Source organism: Vombatus ursinus, unplaced genomic scaffold (assembly GCF_900497805.2).
Source record: "Vombatus ursinus unplaced genomic scaffold, bare-nosed wombat genome assembly UNPS02011369.1, whole genome shotgun sequence".
NCBI classification, from domain to species: domain Eukaryota; kingdom Metazoa; phylum Chordata; class Mammalia; order Diprotodontia; family Vombatidae; genus Vombatus; species Vombatus ursinus.
The window spans coordinates 2694833-2712663 of record NW_020951147.1 but is presented as its reverse complement, the minus strand read 5'-3'; the positions used below and the strand labels follow the sequence as shown (position 1 = coordinate 2712663).

The following is a 17831-nucleotide window of genomic DNA, read 5'->3' as shown; positions in this document are numbered from 1 at the left end:
TGGTAGGAACACGCCAGCCGTCTTCATGAGCCAGAGAGACTATGGCAGGGTGTGCAAGGCTGATTTAACCAGATGCACCCCGGGGCAGAGCGCAAACTGCCATATCGCCCAAGTGGGGCACAGCACGGACGTTTGGGAAATGGGGCCTGTTAGGCAGACTGCCCCAATTTCCTCCTCTGCCTCTCTGGGGCCTAGAGAGGGGGCACCGTCATCCTGTGGGTGAACCGGAGGATGGTGCCCGGCCCTCAGAGCCAGGCTTCCCAGCTGGCCGAGGAGTCCAACTCAACATTGATCAAGGATTTCTCTGCAGGCGATTTCCCCTGGTTTTTAAGATACCCCGCGTGCTTGGGGAGGTCGCCAGCTCTCCCCTCCAGGCACCTTGCCATCTCTTCGATTTCCTAAGCAAAGTTCTCGCGACCGTAGTTCCCAGTTACTGCTCCAAAGTGACCAAGGATCTCCTTGCTGCTAAATCTCATTCTTCTCCACCTCCCTGCTGCATTTGACCCCGGTGACCACTGGCTCCCCTGCCTCCTCGGGGTGTGTCCCGCTTCTCCTTGGTTCTCCTCCTTTGTCTGACCGTCCTTTCCCAGGCTCCTTTGCAGGCTCATCATCCACATCCAACCCTCCATTATGGATGTCCCAAGCTTCTGTCCCAGGCCCTCTTCTCTCTACACTCCCTCGGGGAACCTCATTAGCTCCCAGGGTCCTAATGGTCACCTATGGCAGATGGCTCCCAGGGACTGTTTCACGCTTTACAATGGGTTCCTCGGCACTTAGCGCCCAGCCTGGCATACAGGAGGTACTTAATAAATGTGGATTGACCAAGGGCGGGGACCAGATCTTCTCATTCATTTCTACCCAGAAAACCAAGCTGTTGCCAAACCCCAGAGACAGGGACCAGGGATGATGACAAGTTAGGGGACGAGCTGCCGCCCGCATCGCGCACTCACGTAGTTAGTGGCCCACCACGATTTCAGCTTCAGATACCACTGCAGTCGTGGTCCGAGATTAATGGAAAAGTCTTCAGCAAGACCCTTCATTCTTGTAAAATCTTCTTTCTTCAGAAGTGGCTCAACTGATTCCAGATACTAGATTTAATGAGACAAAACAAAAGAAAATCAAGGTTGGGGAGGACGCCAGAGGGGGTAGTCAAAGTTGATTCATGCCTTAGCAATTCCCAGCAGCCATAAAGTCAGGAAGACCCGGGTTCGAGGCCTCGCTGTGACACATATTAGCAAAGTGGGCAAGCCCGATAATGTCTCAGTGCCTCAGTTTCCTCAGCTTAACAGTGTCCTAAATTTCTAAGATTTTATATTGACAAGTAGCCAATCGGCATCCCTAGAAGGAGAGTTCCCACACCCGAAGACCCCCACATGCACAAAGTCAGGGTTCTGGACCCAACCTCCAGCACAACCTCTGTCCCGGATCCCTCAGGGAAGATGATGCTTACTAGCTTTGTGACCCTGGGCAAGTCACTTAACCCCAATTGCCTCCCTCCCAAAAAAAGCTTATATCATAAAATATGAAAAAATATTAAAAAAAAATCAGGCTCCCAGCTACGTCAAATGGACCCTCTCCTCTGCCCCCGTAAGATGCTGCTTGGGGACGAGGCAAAGGCCCCTGAAACGGAGACTCTCTTAGTGGGTCTCTGCTCCTACCCGGGGCTGGCCTGGCCTGAAGGGCCGGAGAGTGAAGGCAGGGGTCTCTGTGCTTGTTCATCTCTGCATCACTGACCACAAACCATCCTCCAACTGGCCACTCCCCCAGACCCTGAGACAATCCGGCAGCCCCGTTCGTGAGACCCTCGGCTACTTTGACGACCCCAGCAATGGTGCAGAGAGATGATGCCCGCCTTTAGGAGAAAGACAGCATGCACTTCGAGCACTGAGATGACATTCAATGCCTCATAGAGCACCGCTTCAAACCCCACCAAAGAACCAAGTGCTGGAGAGCATTAGAATGTGGAGACCGCCATTACATTTGCAGCATACATACCCTGTTGACAGTGTCTTTGACAGCTGGCACAGGCAGGCGGGGCAGGGACGTCTGGAAACTGTACAGCATTGGTTTCCGACCTGAGAAAATCTTCACCATTGTCTAAAATCCAAGAAAAGCCTATTAGCATCGAGTGCCTGGCATACAATAGGTGCCTCATAAATGCTTGTAAAATGAACGGATAGGTTTTAAAATGAGATTATGGAAAAACAAGAGCTGTACCATGTCTCTGATTCTGGTGGAACCAGAATTCTATTATTTTCAGTCTGCTGCCACTGCTTAGCAGAGGGCGGTAGGGGTTCAGGCAGGCCATGGGCATGGAATGCTTCACAGAAGGGCAGATATTTTTCAATAGATTGATTAGTTCTGCTGATTTTTTTCCTCTTCTTGTTTTCCTTTTTATTTATTTATTTATTGTTAAAGGATAGCTCTCCAGGAAAAGGGAAGAGGAAAGATACAGAGGGAAACTTATGTGTTGTTAAAAATAACAGATACCAATAAAAAACTATTTTTGAAGACAAAGTAAGTCTGGTGCCTTCTCAATTATTTATGTGAGGGTTATTTGGGGCAGTTTTTTTTTTCTTCTAAAAAACCGACTTCTCCCTGCCATCCTTAGGAGCTCGAACATTGTTTGAACCAAAAATAATGGAATGTTCTAGGAAAACAATCAGTTTGAGAAGATCAAGAAAACCAACGAATTTTCCATGAGATGATCTAGCCACCCCATTCCCTTACTAGAAAGGGGTACAGCGGAGACTTAGAGCTAGAAAGGCCCAGCTGAGACCAGCCCCCTCATTTTACAGGTGAGGAAATGGCCTTCCAGGCACTTTCAAAGACCTGCTCAGGATCTCAGGCAGGATTTCCACCCTGGTCTTCCTGACTCCAAAGTCATGTCATCATGCTGCCTCATTACTTGAAGGTGACTGCAAGGAAACACCTTGCTGGTCCAGTCGGGTATTGGGGAACCCCCAGCCCCACCCTTTGTTCTGTATTCCTGGTTGGTTTCTCTCTCCTAAGGTAAGAAAAGATAGAAACCAATGGAAATCTGGTTTTGGCCTAAATAGAGACCCTGCTTCTAATGTGAGTTCTCTCTGAGAGATAAAATATATGAGGATGCATTGAAATTACCCCCAAATTACTGTATGTAAAATATAGTTAAAGGAGTTTTTAGAAAATATTTCTTTTAATTCAAATAAATGTAGGATCCCAGGCTTCAGAGCTGAGGTTTTGATCAGTTTTATCCTGATGGCTTCGATATCTTGGTCACTTTCATTACTTCCTGATTTTTCTAAACATGTGGAATTATAAACAACACTTGGGAGAAAGTATGGCCTCCATGTGGACCACTGGGGCCATTCTTTCTGTGATGCACCAAGGACAGTGGGACCACCTGAAAAGTGAAAGGGTGCCAACACAGCTGGTGCCCATGCCCTGTCCGGCCATGCCTGGAGGGGGTGGATGAAGGGATTCACGCACTGCAGAGGAGTTGGACGCTGACCCCTGGGACCCCTCCCATCTCCCTATCTCTCCTCTGATCACTCCCTGCAAACAGCCTGTGTGTGTTCTCACTAGGCCAGCCAGGCCTACCTGACAGACTAGTATGTGTCTTTGGTACTCTTCCCATTAGAGTGTAAGCTCCTTGAGGGCAGGAACTGTTTTTTTTTTTTAAACTAACTGTATTCCCAGTACTTAGCATGGTGCCTGGCACACAGTAGGTGCTTAATAAATGTTTACTGGATTGGATTTATGGCAACATGACAACTGGTCTTCTGGAACCCTTAGTTTAAGTAAGAACTGAGCCCTCTCTTTGAGCTGTGAGTAGGACTGGCTTCCCAGAGATGTAAGGAGGGAGGGAAAGAAGCATTTACTAAGCACCTACTATGTGCCAGGTACTGTGCTAAGCACTTTACAAATATGATCACATTTGAACATCACAACAACCTTGGGAGGTAGGTGCTATTATTATCCCTACCTTATAGGTGAGGAAACTGAGGCAAACAGAAGTTAAGTAACTTGCCTAGGGTTGTAGTCAGGAAGTGTCTGAGGCCAAATTTGAACTCTGCTCTTCCTGACTGCAAGCCCAGTGTCCCACGCGACTGATTGGCTTTTCATCACTATACAGGATAGCAGGGCAGGTCCCAGTGGAGGCTTCCTGGCCACCTCAGGGTCTGATACCTCCACCTCCACCAGGGGGCAGTAAAGGTTCGGGGGAGCATCCCCAGAGCAGGCAGGGCTCTGCTAGGCTTTGATAGGGAAGCAGAAATCTCCCTCTCGATAGACTCGTTTTTTTATAAAGCAAAACCAATGTTTATTTGAACCACAGCATGTATGTAAACTTCACTTTACCTATAAACCACAATATGTTTGAATTATAATTCAAAGATTTTTTAAGGAAAAAAAAAATCAAACAATTAAGTACTCAAGTATTGTAATCTTTTTTTAAAATATTTGGGTCAGTCCCAGGATCCCATTTGTTAGAGCTCCCAGAACGCAGCCACTCAGACCTTGTAAATTACCTTTTAAACACCTCTCGGCTCCTACTTTACCCACTCTGTGCCCCAACCCCACCCAGTCCTTCTGCTCTCTCAGCAGCTGAACTGCCAACCTCCTTCCCCAAGAGCTCTGCATTGTCTCTTAAAGGAAAATCACATCACGTCACTGTTAATAGTTACCCTAAGATGACGTCATCTCTAAGAACAAGGGGGCACAGTGAACGGTGCTAGACTTGAAGCTAGGAAGACGCAAGTTAGAATTCTGCCTTAGACATTTACTAGCTGTGTGACCCTGTGTAAGTCTCTTCACTTGCCTCAGCCTTAGCTTCCCCATCTGTAAAATGGGAATATTAACACCGAAGACAAATGAGACATGTGTACACTGCCTTGCAAACCTTAAAGCACTCTATAAAAGCTAGCCATTGTTATCATCATCATCATCATTATTAACTGACTCTGTGTGTGCGTGTGTGTGTGCGTGTGTGTGTGTGTGTGTGTGTGTGTGTGTGTGAGAGAGAGAGAGAGAGAGAGAGAGAGAGAGCCTGCCATTTACAACACTCTTCAAAACCACTACAGTTCTTGTTTTTGGGACTCCATCGTTATAAAGAAACTGTTCAGTCCATGTTCTGTTGGAGAGTTTTAAAAATTTCTGAAAGAATTAAGAAGCCAGCTGGAGGGAGAAAAGAAGGGCTAACTCATACACACAGACCACGGGGTCCTGGGCGAATGAGTCTGTGGCCAGTCGGGACAGTTGCTATGGAGGAGAGGCAACGATGTTCAAATGGGGCAAGGAAGGAAATGTGACCGAGGGCTCCACAGAGACCGCTGCTCTGAAAGCCCAATCCCCAGCCCTCAGTGCGATGGCTCCATCCCAGCCAAACAGCATTACCATCCACACTTTAGTTGCTTGGCTCATTTTGCCGTACTCGGCAAACATCCAGCCGTGGTAGGAGAGCAGCATCTTTAGGGAGTACCGCATGGCTATGATGAGGGCGATCCAGAGCCCTGTGCCAAAGAGGATGCCGCTGACAACATTCTTGGTCTGGTTGGACATGGAGCCCCTGCAAAGCAGAGAGGACAATTCTACTTTAGCCTACGGGTCGTAGGGCACAAACATCCAAGCACACGAAATAAAGAAGTCTCCCTGCTCTCCGAGGCAGAGAACATCCCTGCAGAAACAGGGAGAAGAGCTAAGAGCACTGATGCCATCCCCTACGGCAGGAAGCAAGTCAGGGGCCGGGCCTCTTTGTAATTTCTTCCATCCAATCAAAATAAATTCTTTCCAAACTGGTGATGCTTTAACCCAATGCTTGCCGGGCTTTCTTCTCTTTAGTCACTTAAGTGACTTCAAAGGCATGAGTCAGTGCCCCTGAAAGCATAAAGCCTTGAAGGCAGACACAGGTGCAAAGCCACCAGGGGAAAATGCCGTTCACTCCAAGGGCTTTCATTGACCACACCTTCTGAGCACTCTGTCTAATCTTTCTCTTTGCTATCATTGTGACTGAGATAGGCCCTCTCAAATGTAGTCATTGGTGAAAAGGAACTTCTTCAATGAGAACCTTCAATGAGAAGGTATCATAGGGCCTTGACACTCTGTTCTCTCCCATTTCTATGTGTCCCTTTATCTAAAAAATGAAATGTGAAAAGTGAATATATTCAAGCACCACAGAAACTCAATCTTTTTACTGAAGGTAGAGTTGCCAAATGAGGTCTAAGTACATGCTTTGTAACTGTCCATTGTAGATAAATGATTTAGCAGTTTATTCTTAACATGACAAAAGTTTTTAAAATTAATTTTCAAATATACAAGTATAATTCATAATTATCACCCACATCATTACATAAATAAACATGAAAAATTTGCAAAAAAAAATTAACTTTCCCAAATTTGGTGATTAAATTTCAAAGAAGAAATACTCTTCTCTAATGGAAATAACTATTTCAAAACTCAAGTCCTTAGTAGGCTATCAGAATTGAATATTAGGTTTGATTTACTTTAAAAAATTTTTTTTTCATTTTTTTCCCAGCCGAGTACAAAGGCATTTTGGGTTTGTTTTTCTAAAAGATGTATTTGTAAATTTGCATTTTGGGTTTCTTGTACTGTATAACTAAGGGGGAAATAAATAAGCCGCAGAAATAAAACAGCATATTAAATATTTCTTACAGAGAGAGATAGAAAGAGGAGCTTTATAATAAGAGATCCATCAGAAGTACAGTCTCTGTTAAAAGGCAACATTCCTACTAGAAAGGAAAAGTGACTATTACAAATCCTAGCACAGAGTAAAGAAAAAGAAAAGCCAGGCCTTGTCTCATGTGGGTCTTTGCTTTGGGGAGATCAGATTTCAAAGTTCAACAAAAGAAGACACAACGGTCCATGGCCTGAAATTCTACGGAGGAAGTCAGCCTAGAATGACTGCTGATAGACAATCTGAAGATACAAAGTGAAACAATTGTAAGGAAGAAGGAAAATGAATGTTGTCTGAAGAGACCAATATGGAGCCACAGGAAACTCACCTACCAGCTCAGATTTAAATAAGACAGGTAACCAAAGATGGACGCTGGGGCAGGAGCCTGAGGGTGAATACAAAATGGCAGAGAGTCCATATAAGGTTAGTGGCAGGAGTGCCAAAGGCCAGAAGGAAGATCAAGGGATACGTTGGAAGAGTCCTTTCAGCCAGTGTGTTTGGCAAGCACAGGTTGAAGGGAGGACCTGGGCTGTTACCTGGGGGCGATGGGAAAATGACTGATGAACCAAAAGAAGGCAGAGATGCTAAGTCATCTTTTGGTTTCTGTTTCTGTGCTAAGAAGAGTCTTGAGGATGAGGAAGAAAACAAAAATGGTTAAGGGGGAGGCAGATACAAGATAAGTTATGAGCTGGCCTTTGAGAAATTACCCTGTTATTCTGGGGTCCAAGATGGTCAGGTGTGGGCCAGACAGCACTCTCCTCCCTTGGTGGCTAAACTCCTTGAGAAACCTGCCTACCAATGGTGGCCCCACCTCCTTTCCTCTCACTCTCTTCTTTTTATTTTTATTTTTTCATTCTCTTCGTAATTCTGGGCAGTTTGGCTTCCAACCTCATTATTCAACTGAAATCACTTTCTCCAAAGTGACTGATGGTTTCCTAATCGGATTCTTTCACTCACCCTCTTCTCTAGGATTTCATGACACTGCTCTCTGTTCTGCTCTTACCAGTCTGATCATTCCTCGATACTCTCTGCTGGACCCTCTTCCTACCCCTTATTCCATATGGCGATTTCATCAGTTTCCTTGGTTTCAATTATCTCCATACTGATGATACCAGACATGGATAGATAGATAGGTGGACTGATGGATGGCATCTAAAATTCAATATGTCTAAAACAGAGTTCATTATTCTTCCCTCCAAACCCTCCCCCCTTTCAAATTTCTTTAGTACTGGGAGCAGCTAGGTGGTGCAGTGGATACAGCACTAGCCCTGGAGTCAGGAGGACCTGAGTTCAAATCCAGCCTCAAACACTTGACACTTACTAGCTGTGTGACCCCAGGCAAGTCACTTAACCCCCATTGCCTCACCAAAAAGAAGAAAAAAACCAAATTTCTTTAGTACTGTTGAAGGCACCACTGTCCTGCCCCAGGCATTCAGGCTCATAACCTTGGTGTCATTTTTGAATCTGTTGTTGAAACATCACGACATGTCTCCACATTCAACAGCCACCAGCCCCATCATCCCCTGCCTAGCCTATTGCAATAGCTTTATAAATTGGTCTCCCTTCCTCCCTCCTTCCCTCAAGTGTCTTCCCCACTCCAATCCATCCTCCATTTAACCACCAAAATTCCCTAAAGTGTGGGTTTGATCATATCCCCTCCCTCGCTGCTGTCCACCATAACCTATGCTGGCTCCCGATTACCTCCAGGACCAAGTAGCAAGGCCTCTGTTGGGAATTGAGAGCCCTTCCCAACCTGGTCCTCCTTCCTTTCCTGTCTTCTCTCATCCTGCTCCAGGCACGTGTAAATTCAGCGACTCTGCCCTCCTTGCGGCCCCTCAAACTCAGTGCGCCACCGTACCCTGTGTGTTTTTTGTCCTCTCCTCTTAGCTGCCCTCGAGACTTGGCTCACAGCCCACCTCCTGCAGGAGGCCTTCCCTAGTTGGCCCTGCCCCTTTCTCTCTGAGACTACCTCCATTCACCCAGCAAGAATCTTGTACATCCCTCCCAGGTGATAGTCACGTCACTGACCCATTAGAACATGGGCTCCTGAGAGTAGGGAGTGGGTGTTTGCCCACTAATAGCTAATGAGCACTTAATGACTGATTTTTGCTATAGTCAAAGATGGCCTTCTTCCACTTTCTGAAGAGTTATTATGTGGAAATGGGAAGAGACTTACTTTGTCTCTACTAATTGTACAGCTAATTGTAACAAACAGAAGTTGCCAAGAGGCAAATTGAGGGTTCCTATAGGCCGCAGGGGTGGGGAACTTGCGACCTCGAGGCCACATGTGGCTCTCTAGGTCCTCAAGTCAAGTGGCCCTTTGACTGAATCCAAACTTCACAGAACAGATCCCCTGAATAAAAGGATTTGTTCTGTAAAGTTAGGACTAGGTCAAAAGGCCGCACCCAAGGCTTTGAGGCGCCAGGCTCCCCACCGCTGCAAGGAAAAGTGTCCTAACCATGAGAGCCTCCCCAAGGAGAAGGGGCTGTGTCAGGCTGCCTCAGGCTCCCAGGCCTTGCTGGAGGACCACTGTCAGAGGACTCCTGGATGGGTCTGGCTTGGCCTAAAGAGCGGCTCCGGGCTCTTCCTGCTCAGAGATGGCACGATTCTGCTCTGTGGACAGACTCTCAGCCCCATCCTGTCACACGCTGCTGTCATGAAGGCAGTGACTTAAAGGGGCTGGAGATTCTCCTCAGGAAGGTTTCTCCAGAAGGGGCCCTCATGGCCAGGCTGTGGCCCTGGTGTTTTTAAATCAGAAACATGGAAAACCCAGCTCCTATCAGTGGATGGGAGGAATGCACAAATCTCATAAATACTCAGATTATAACAGGCTTTCAATGACCTGATCTCTTCCATTTAGTCGTGATCTTACAAGGCAACATTAGAAAAGGTCTAATTCAGATTAAACTTTCCATGAGCTCCATGGGAAAGGATGATTGCCACAATGAGAGCCAGCAGCGGGTGACCAAGCCCACACACCTACAACTGGAAACCTCCAGCAACTCCAAGAACGGATGTGGGGGGAAAGCAACCTTGTTCCTTAAGGCTGAGTCACCAGTGCAGTTACTGGCTTGACTTTGTGAGTCCCACCCTGGGCCAGGGAACACTGGCTGACACCCTCTTAATATAAGGCCTCATGTAGCATGGCCATCCAAGTCTAATTCCTTTCTAGGATAGCGCAATACAACTTTATGTCTGCACGAAGAGACTCATGTTCCTCAGCTAGTCTGAGGCCCCAGGCTCACAGCAGGCGCGTCTCCGTGTCTCCAGATGCCTTCTGCATGAGGACAGGAGGCAGGCTGCCATTACTCTGCATTCATCCCCTTTCCCATCCACACCGACGTCCAAGGTTGGGAGGCACCCATCACTAGCAATGACTTGGGCCACAGGGTCAGTACAGGTCTCTGAGTCTGCTCACCTCCCACTTTTCATCTGAGATCAAATGAAGTCTGCTCTTAAAAGGAACTTTTACCTTAGCTCAGTTTAATCACCATAGAATCCTTTCTAAATGGCTTCATTCACACCTAAAGGAGTAGATGTCCTATAAAATCCTTCTGCACCTTTGAGCTTAGATTACTTAAAGCGGACACGTCAAACACACCCCCAGTGGACAGCCCACAACACTCCTAAGTGAGGTAGGAGCCAGATTAAAATGGAACTGGGAAGTATTTAACAAACTAAGTAAAAACACAATAAAACATAGATAATTTTAACGTGTGATTTTGTAAGTCAATTTGTGGGCTGCAGGGATCCCTGTGGACAGTTTAGTGGCCCCCATCTCTATAGGAGTTGACACCACTGATTTAAGGCACACGACAACCCTTATCACGTGTGACTTTGTGTCTCTACCCTATACACCCAACTTTGAGTCTGACAACATAGTCAACTAGAAAATAAACAACCAAGCATTCTTTTTACACATGTTACTCTGGCTGCAACCTTACAACATTTATAAATGTAAACGTGCAATAACTCAACAAGCCTTTATTAAGTGGCACCTATGTGCTACGAATATGAATGGAGTCGTGTGTAATTTACAAGGAGAGACAAGAAGGACTCAAACAATCACACAGAGAATAAACATGGAAAGCAGTTGGAGATGAGTTAATTTGGGGCGGGGGTCATGCAGCAGTTGGGGAGGATCAGGAAAGACATCATGAGAAGGCGGGACCTGAGCTGCTTCTTGAAAGAAGAGATGCTATGAAAAGCTGGAGGTGGGAAGAGTGGCTTTCAGGCATCAGGGACTGCCATGCAGAGGTGTGGAGAGCAGAGACGGAATGTTCCGTATGAGGAACACAGGGAAAGCCAGTTGGGCCACACGGAAGAGGACAAGAACGGGAGTCACAAACAATGACTCAGCTCTGTGCCTCCACCTTTAGTTCAGTCATTCTGGCTCCATCCAGGTTCAGCTCCCTAACGTGGGCCTAAACTGAATGGTCCTAAGGAGGGGCAGCTAATATTCTTACATTTGGCCATTGCACATGGGAGGTGAGGTCACTCAGAAAGCAAAATGCCTGCCTCTAGCGATTCCCATTCCTTTATCATCCCTTCTCTGAGTTATTGGCTATATAGCAAGGGCTGGGAAACTCCTCTGGTCTCTTCTAGTGGGAAGGATTCAGCTCTGAGTCTTCACCCTTGTTGAGAGCCTTGATTCCTACTTGGAGTCTGTCCAGGGGAAGCTTCTGTCAAGACGGAAGAACAGGCAGCCTTGCCTAAGCTGAGCTCTCCTGCACTGCCTCCAAACAGTAACAAGGACATCAAACAAAAGAGAAGAACATCAATTTTAAGATGGAGGGGAAAAAAAGAAGAGAAAAGAAAGAAGCCCTCACTTACCCACAACTTTCAAGGAAATCTAGGAGAATGGCTGGAGAAATGAGCCAGCAGAAAAAAAAAGGAAAAATGCAGAGATGGCAGAAGAGTAAAAAATTTTAAAATCTCAAAACTAAGAAGACCTCAGAGCTCTACAAATGAAACCAACAAATCTAAAGGACAAAATCCCATCAGATGATCTGAGAATTATTCATCTCCAAGAAAAATATGATGAAAGAGTCCAAATACCACATTTTGTGAAATCAAACAGAATAAAACTTTCTGTAAGTATTGGAAACAGAGACCAGAGCACAAATCAAGATAATGCACAGCATGGGGACAGGGAAGAATCCCAAGTTAATTTCACCAGAAATGTTGTTGTCAAGCCTCAGAGTTTCACAGGCAATGAAAGAATCTCCTCAGTAGCCAGTAGGAAGGGCAATTTAAATATCAACAAGCACCAGTTCAAATTGCATGAGAATATACAATAAGGATAAGAAATGAAATAAGAACCTGGAATGTTGTCATTTGATAAGCAAGAGAAATTGGCCTCTACCCAAAGCTAAGCCACCCTACAAAACTAAGCATCCTTCATCATGGATAAAGATGGTTCATTGATTAGGCTCATCTATTCAAGGTGACTTTGGTTACCTATCTCTACTTTTAAAGCTTTGCAGATTGTGGAACCAAACTTAATCACACTCTCTATGTCTCCTGACCTTCTCTGATCCCTGAGCCTGCTTGGCTCACGAATTCTGAGACCAGACGCAGCAGGTTCCTAATTCTCCTCCTTCCCTCCTTTTCCTATCACTGACAGCTCTAACTGGATGCCCAAATCTAGCAGCAGAATGTCGAGCCCAAATCTATCCTTAGCAACTGCCAGTTCTGCCCTCAGAATCCACAAAGAATATATCTTGAAAGCTCTTTAAACATTTGAAGACAGCTATCACACTCTAGGCTCCTTCACTAGAATTTCACATGGCATGACTCTGAGGTTACTGATTGCTGATTGAGTGCTGATTATTGATCAGCCACTATGCTGGTTGTGGGCCTCTGACTGCTCTCCAGATTAACTATGTCCTTTCTAAAATGTGGTTCCCAGAACTGAACACAGTCCTCTGGATGTGGTCTGACTATGGCAGAGGACTGGGGAACTAAACCCTTCCTAACCCTGGATTGACCCAGTTCTTTGCTGTCTAACTTGCCCTCACTCCCAAGTGGTACATACAAAGAAATGTAGATATTTTTGTTCGTGTCTCCTCAAAAACAGGACACCTCAAAAATGCCCAAAGGCATTCATCACAATCTACTCAGAGCCTGTGCCAACCCAAGAAATTCAGACAACCAAACAGTAAGGTGGCTCTAGGGCCCCCCCCTTGGAGGGACCTCCCCAAAGATGCCTCAGGGAAATCAGAGCTCTCAAGAATCCTGCAATGGGATGCTGCTGTGCCAAGGAAATCTTAGGACCAAAAACCAGCTCCTCAAAAGAGCATCTCCTACTGAGCCCTCTTCTGGTTGAGATCCCTAAGCCCCCATGCTGCATTGGGCCTATTCTGACTCCAAAGAGGAAAGCAGTGAGTGGGTCTGCACACACATCCCATCAGACCAAGCAAATGACAAGAGAACACACAGAAAAATGAACTATACATCTTCAAAATCCATGTGATTTTAATCGTCTTTACAGACTGAAAAGAATTAACGGTCAGCATGTAAAACTCATTAGCACATGAAAATTGGAAGTGTGAAATTCCCACTTACGTTGTCCCAAGAGTTTGATTGATCTTGGCTATTATTCCTAACGAAGGATCGACTCTGGCATACATGGTGGACATCACCCCCACCACCACAATAAGCCAGCTGGATGGGCTCGCAGGATACACACCCGTGATGATTCCATTCTAAAAATAAACACAGAGGTAGCTTTGGAGACCAGTAAGCTCTGCTTTCACTCCAGGCATCACACGACCCTGGCACTTCTAAGCAGCTTATCTTGATCCAAGGCTGACCCGGAGTTGCCTTTCGCAGGCCCAGGCTGGACACTAGGTCGCTCACGCTTTACCCAAGGCAACAGTCCCCAGGAGGAAAAAAGGGGGCTCATGGGTCAACAGTGTCAGCAAAGGCTGGGTGTTTTCCAAAGAAAATGCTGGTGATTTTCTAATTGTTCATTGTCAGGACTAGCCTCCCTTTTCTACCCTCCATCAGTGTGAACCCCTACCCAACTAACCTCCTGGCCAGCCTCCATCACAGGGACCCAAAGGGCCCCACACTTCTTCAGGGACCTCCAATCCAGCGCTCAACCTGGGCGCACTGGCTTTTTGGTCTGCTGTTCTTTGCCTTAATTTGCACAATTGATTAAGAAAAGCCAAAGGGCTTCAATTTGTCCAATTGATTAGAAAAACCCAGTGAGCTTAGATAAGCAATCCCACTGAGGAATGATTCAATTCACCTGGCTAAAAAAACAGAACCAAAGACTAACAATCCAGTCTTGAGTTAATCCTTTGTGTAAACCTGCTGTCTTTTTTTAAATTCTCAAGCTTAGGTTCCTCATCTGTAAAGTAGGGATAATAGCATATACTCCTTTGTCTAACAAGGATGTGGGAAGGATTAATATGAAAAAGCCAAATTAATAGGGGCTTTTATTTTAAAAAAAAGTGGGTCTTTGGACTTTTCTTGCTTTCTAAATTAAACCCACCATTCCCACTAATCACTTGTTTGCGGCACTCAAAAATTCTACTATAAATAGGTCTTCATGGAAATGCAATTTTTACTTGGGAATCCACTAAGCAGAAACACTCTAGGTCTCTGTAACTTTTTACAAAAGACAATAGAAACTAAAACAAATTCTATTTCCTAATGTAACACTTTCATAGTGTTTTTCTAGCTTTTACCAGAACACATGTTTCCATGGATTAAAAATAATCTCCCAACAGATAGTTCAAACCATGAACAAGAACAGGGTCTGAATGGTGGCGCTGCTCACTACATTTCAGCCTATTTTGCCCTTCCTAAGGCTCAAGGATCTGATATTGGGGTGCCCAGGACTTCATTTTCTATTTTTGATATCCTTACTCTTATCTGGAGGCATAAAGGAGGCACCTTGTATGCTACAGGTATGCAATCAATCAACATTTATTAAGCAACTACTATGTATACACCAAACACTGTGCTAAGCTCTGGGAATATAAAAAAAGGCAAAAGGCAGCCCCTGTCCTTAAGGAGCTCACAATCTAATGCCTCCATATGCAAAACTTGCAGGATTCGTATAATCTCATTTTTAATATGTATCTTCCTTTTAAGATTAATATAAGGTGCCATGTCAAGGAAAAGTTCATTTATTCCTATGCTGTTTGGGATTTTAAACAGAAATGAGGGTTATTTTCATCAAAAGCATTTTGAGGGGCATGTATTGATCTAGTCATGTGATTTTTTTTTATTCTGGTTATCAATGTGGTCTATTATGTTTCATAGATCACAATAATTGTTTTCAAAATCACAGAGTCAGAGACTCTGGGGGCAATTTCCAAAGTCTATAAACTCCAGTGCCACACACAGCCAACAGATGATGGCTCCACCTAACACGGAATTTCCTCAGATTGGAACAGTCCTGCCTTGAGATTCCCAATTGTACAAAAAGCTTTCATAGTCCATCATTCCCTCAAGAGGAGATTGAGTAAAATGAGTTTTACTTAAAATAAAGGCCCCCATGTTTTTCAGGTTGGCCTTGTGTTGGCATCATTACTGAATTATTTAATGGGTGGCACTGGCTCACTATTTAAGATGTATTCCCCCAAAGCTTCCAAAAAGCAGCGGAGATGGCTAAGGAAAGTAAATACAATATTAAGACTGAGAAAGGAAAAAAAAGGCCTGATAATGGAGGACTTCTAATGGTCCCTCCAATTCCAAACTTCTGTGGGTCTAAATACTTTTTCTCATGCCCTAGTACTCTTGTCTAGTATCGTTGACTGAAAAAACCTTGAATCGGATGAACTTCTTCTTCCACGAGTGGAGGCCTGAGAGGTAAATCTGTTTCAGAGCTTCATGACTCAGGCGCAGGTCAATCCCATCAGGAGTGACTGTGAACTGGAATGCTACGGCTTGGTGAGCTTCCGCCATCTTTATTCAGCACCCTGCCAAAAGAAAAGGGGTAAAAATAACTACAGTAAAGCGGAATCTTGCACTTATTCTGGGAAAACCCAACCCTAAAATTAAGATATTTCTGAATGTTTATGATCTTCCTCTATAAGAGTGCTGATTTTTTAAAAATTCCCTTTAATAGGACTAGAGGCATTACTAACACTTAAAAATACTCTTCATATATATCCTCTTGGCCTCAGGCGTACATCTGCATATATAGGTCTGCCCTGTATCTTTTTATTTTATTTTATTTTGCTTTTTGGTGAGGCAATCGGGGTTAAGTGACTTGCCCAGGGGTCACACAGCTAGTAAGTGTCAAGTTTCTGAGGTTGGATTTGAACTCAGGTCTTTCTGACTCCAAGGCCAGAGCTCTATTCACTACGCCACCTAGCTGCCCCGTCCAGTATCTTTTTTAGATGAAGTGAATCAGGAACTGGAAAAGGGTCCCCAGGTCCCTTCCCTGGCATCCAACCCAGGTCAATTGGCCAACTTCTGAAGGTAATTCTAAAGTCATACCACAACTCTAGGCTCCAGGGCTTCTTAAATGTTTTCTACTTGGCACCCCTTCAGCGCTGAAGGAGCCCCATTACAATTCCCTGCATGCCAAAATCTAATCTCGTTGGGAATTGATTCGATTCAAACATTCATTAAATGCCTACTATGTGTAAGGCTATAACCCCAGAAGAATACTGGTGTTAAAAAGATGGACCTTCGCTTCAAGGAAAAGCAGTTTCCCAAAGGCAACTGATCCCATTCTCTTCCGGCTCAGTTCTGGGCTCGGCAGCTTCCTCTCCAGTGGGCAGTGTCTGTCCAAGACACATGCACCACAGTAGGATTCAGCAGATTGTTCAACAGCAGTCTGGACAACAAGCATTCTTATCCACTTGACTTTTCCCATGTGACCAAGTGAGTTCTTCCAAGCAATCACAGGTCTCATTTAGGAGACCTACAGCTGAGGCTAATGCAGTGGAGAAGGGCATAAGTAGGCTGCAACTCATCCCAAAGAAGGGGCTTAAGAGTCATCAGAGAAATGCAAGACTAGAAAAGAAGATGGGCCCTTCATGGAGCAACAATCAATCAACAAGTGTTACTAAATACCTACTATGTGCTGGGCACTGGGCGTACAGAAGTACAAAGAATGAAACAATCCCTCCTCATAGTGAGCTTCCATTCTAAATAATGGTTAGACAACCAAATGACAGCTGGTCCACTCTTGTGGCATCCATCCCATGGCAAGAGAGCCAGAGGCTGGCTTCCAGCATATTTTAGGCAGATCCTGGCTAGAGCACGGGAGAACATGAATGACCATACCATAGGGTGAGTTATGATCTTTGTCTTTAGAAGGAATACACACACCTATGAGCTCACAGGTCTGAGTGCAAGGTATTTTGCCAGGACCCCCAGGAAACAAGAGACAAAAACCCAACTCGTTCCTGGCCTTGAGGAGCTTACATTACCTTAGGGGTTGGCTCATACCAATCTGGAGCTTCCTCTGAGCACAAACCGTGAAAGGCTGTGTCCATTGTCTTTCAGTGAAATTCACCAAACGTTGATTGAGAGAGGAAACACGACATACTAGACAGAGACCCACTCTTGAAGCTAAGAAGACCTAGGTTGGAGACCCATTGATGATAAACATATATGATACCTTATAGGCACAGTATTATAATACAGATATAGTATATGTTGCCATGCTTCATCTGGGTCTGGCTCAGATAGCCCTCGGTATTCAGCCCACATCATCGACCACCAACCAACTAAGCTTCAGAGATTCTACGGCTGATCTAGAGCCACCTCCAACTCTGGGGGTCACAGCACAAGGTAAATTCTTTTAGAAGTAGACGTCATCCCTACAGACACCCAGAACAGCCGTCACATTTGTGCTTGCTTTTCCCGGCAGGCGCCAGCACTCTCTAGGTCAATGCCCTCCCTCCGCCTCTCCAGAAACACCTTTGGAATGTAGGGCATAAGTCAACGGTAATGGATGAATCAAAAGGAAGTGAGAGAAAGCAAAACAGTCCTGACAGCAGGGTGAAAAGGCAACCCGTCCCACACTCAGATAAAAATCCCCCCCAGGTTCTAAAGACCCACTTATAAAGGAAAAAGCCAAGTAGTGCAAACGGCTACCCCATTAGCAGATGAGGTATTCAGACTCGGAAAAAACAATGAAAGGGAAAGACAAGGGCAGACATCCTGGGGCAAAGCGACTCTTGGG

At 45.3% G+C, this 17831-nt stretch overlaps 1 protein-coding gene across 1 annotated transcript in view; it reads right to left on the bottom strand.

Annotated features, from left to right (window-relative positions):
- The window catches only part of CPT1A (carnitine palmitoyltransferase 1A), a 67867-nt gene that overhangs the window by 28378 nt on the left and 21658 nt on the right, over positions 1–17831 (bottom strand). Inside the window, exons 2-6 of the mRNA XM_027856166.1 lie at positions 15455–15609; positions 13241–13380; positions 5377–5548; positions 1996–2097; positions 951–1088 (exon numbers count right to left, since the gene is read on the bottom strand). Of these exons, the coding sequence (XP_027711967.1) occupies positions 951–1088; positions 1996–2097; positions 5377–5548; positions 13241–13380; positions 15455–15595 (693 nt within the window). The 5' untranslated portion in view covers positions 15596–15609. The remainder of the gene's footprint in view (positions 1–950; positions 1089–1995; positions 2098–5376; positions 5549–13240; positions 13381–15454; positions 15610–17831) is intronic.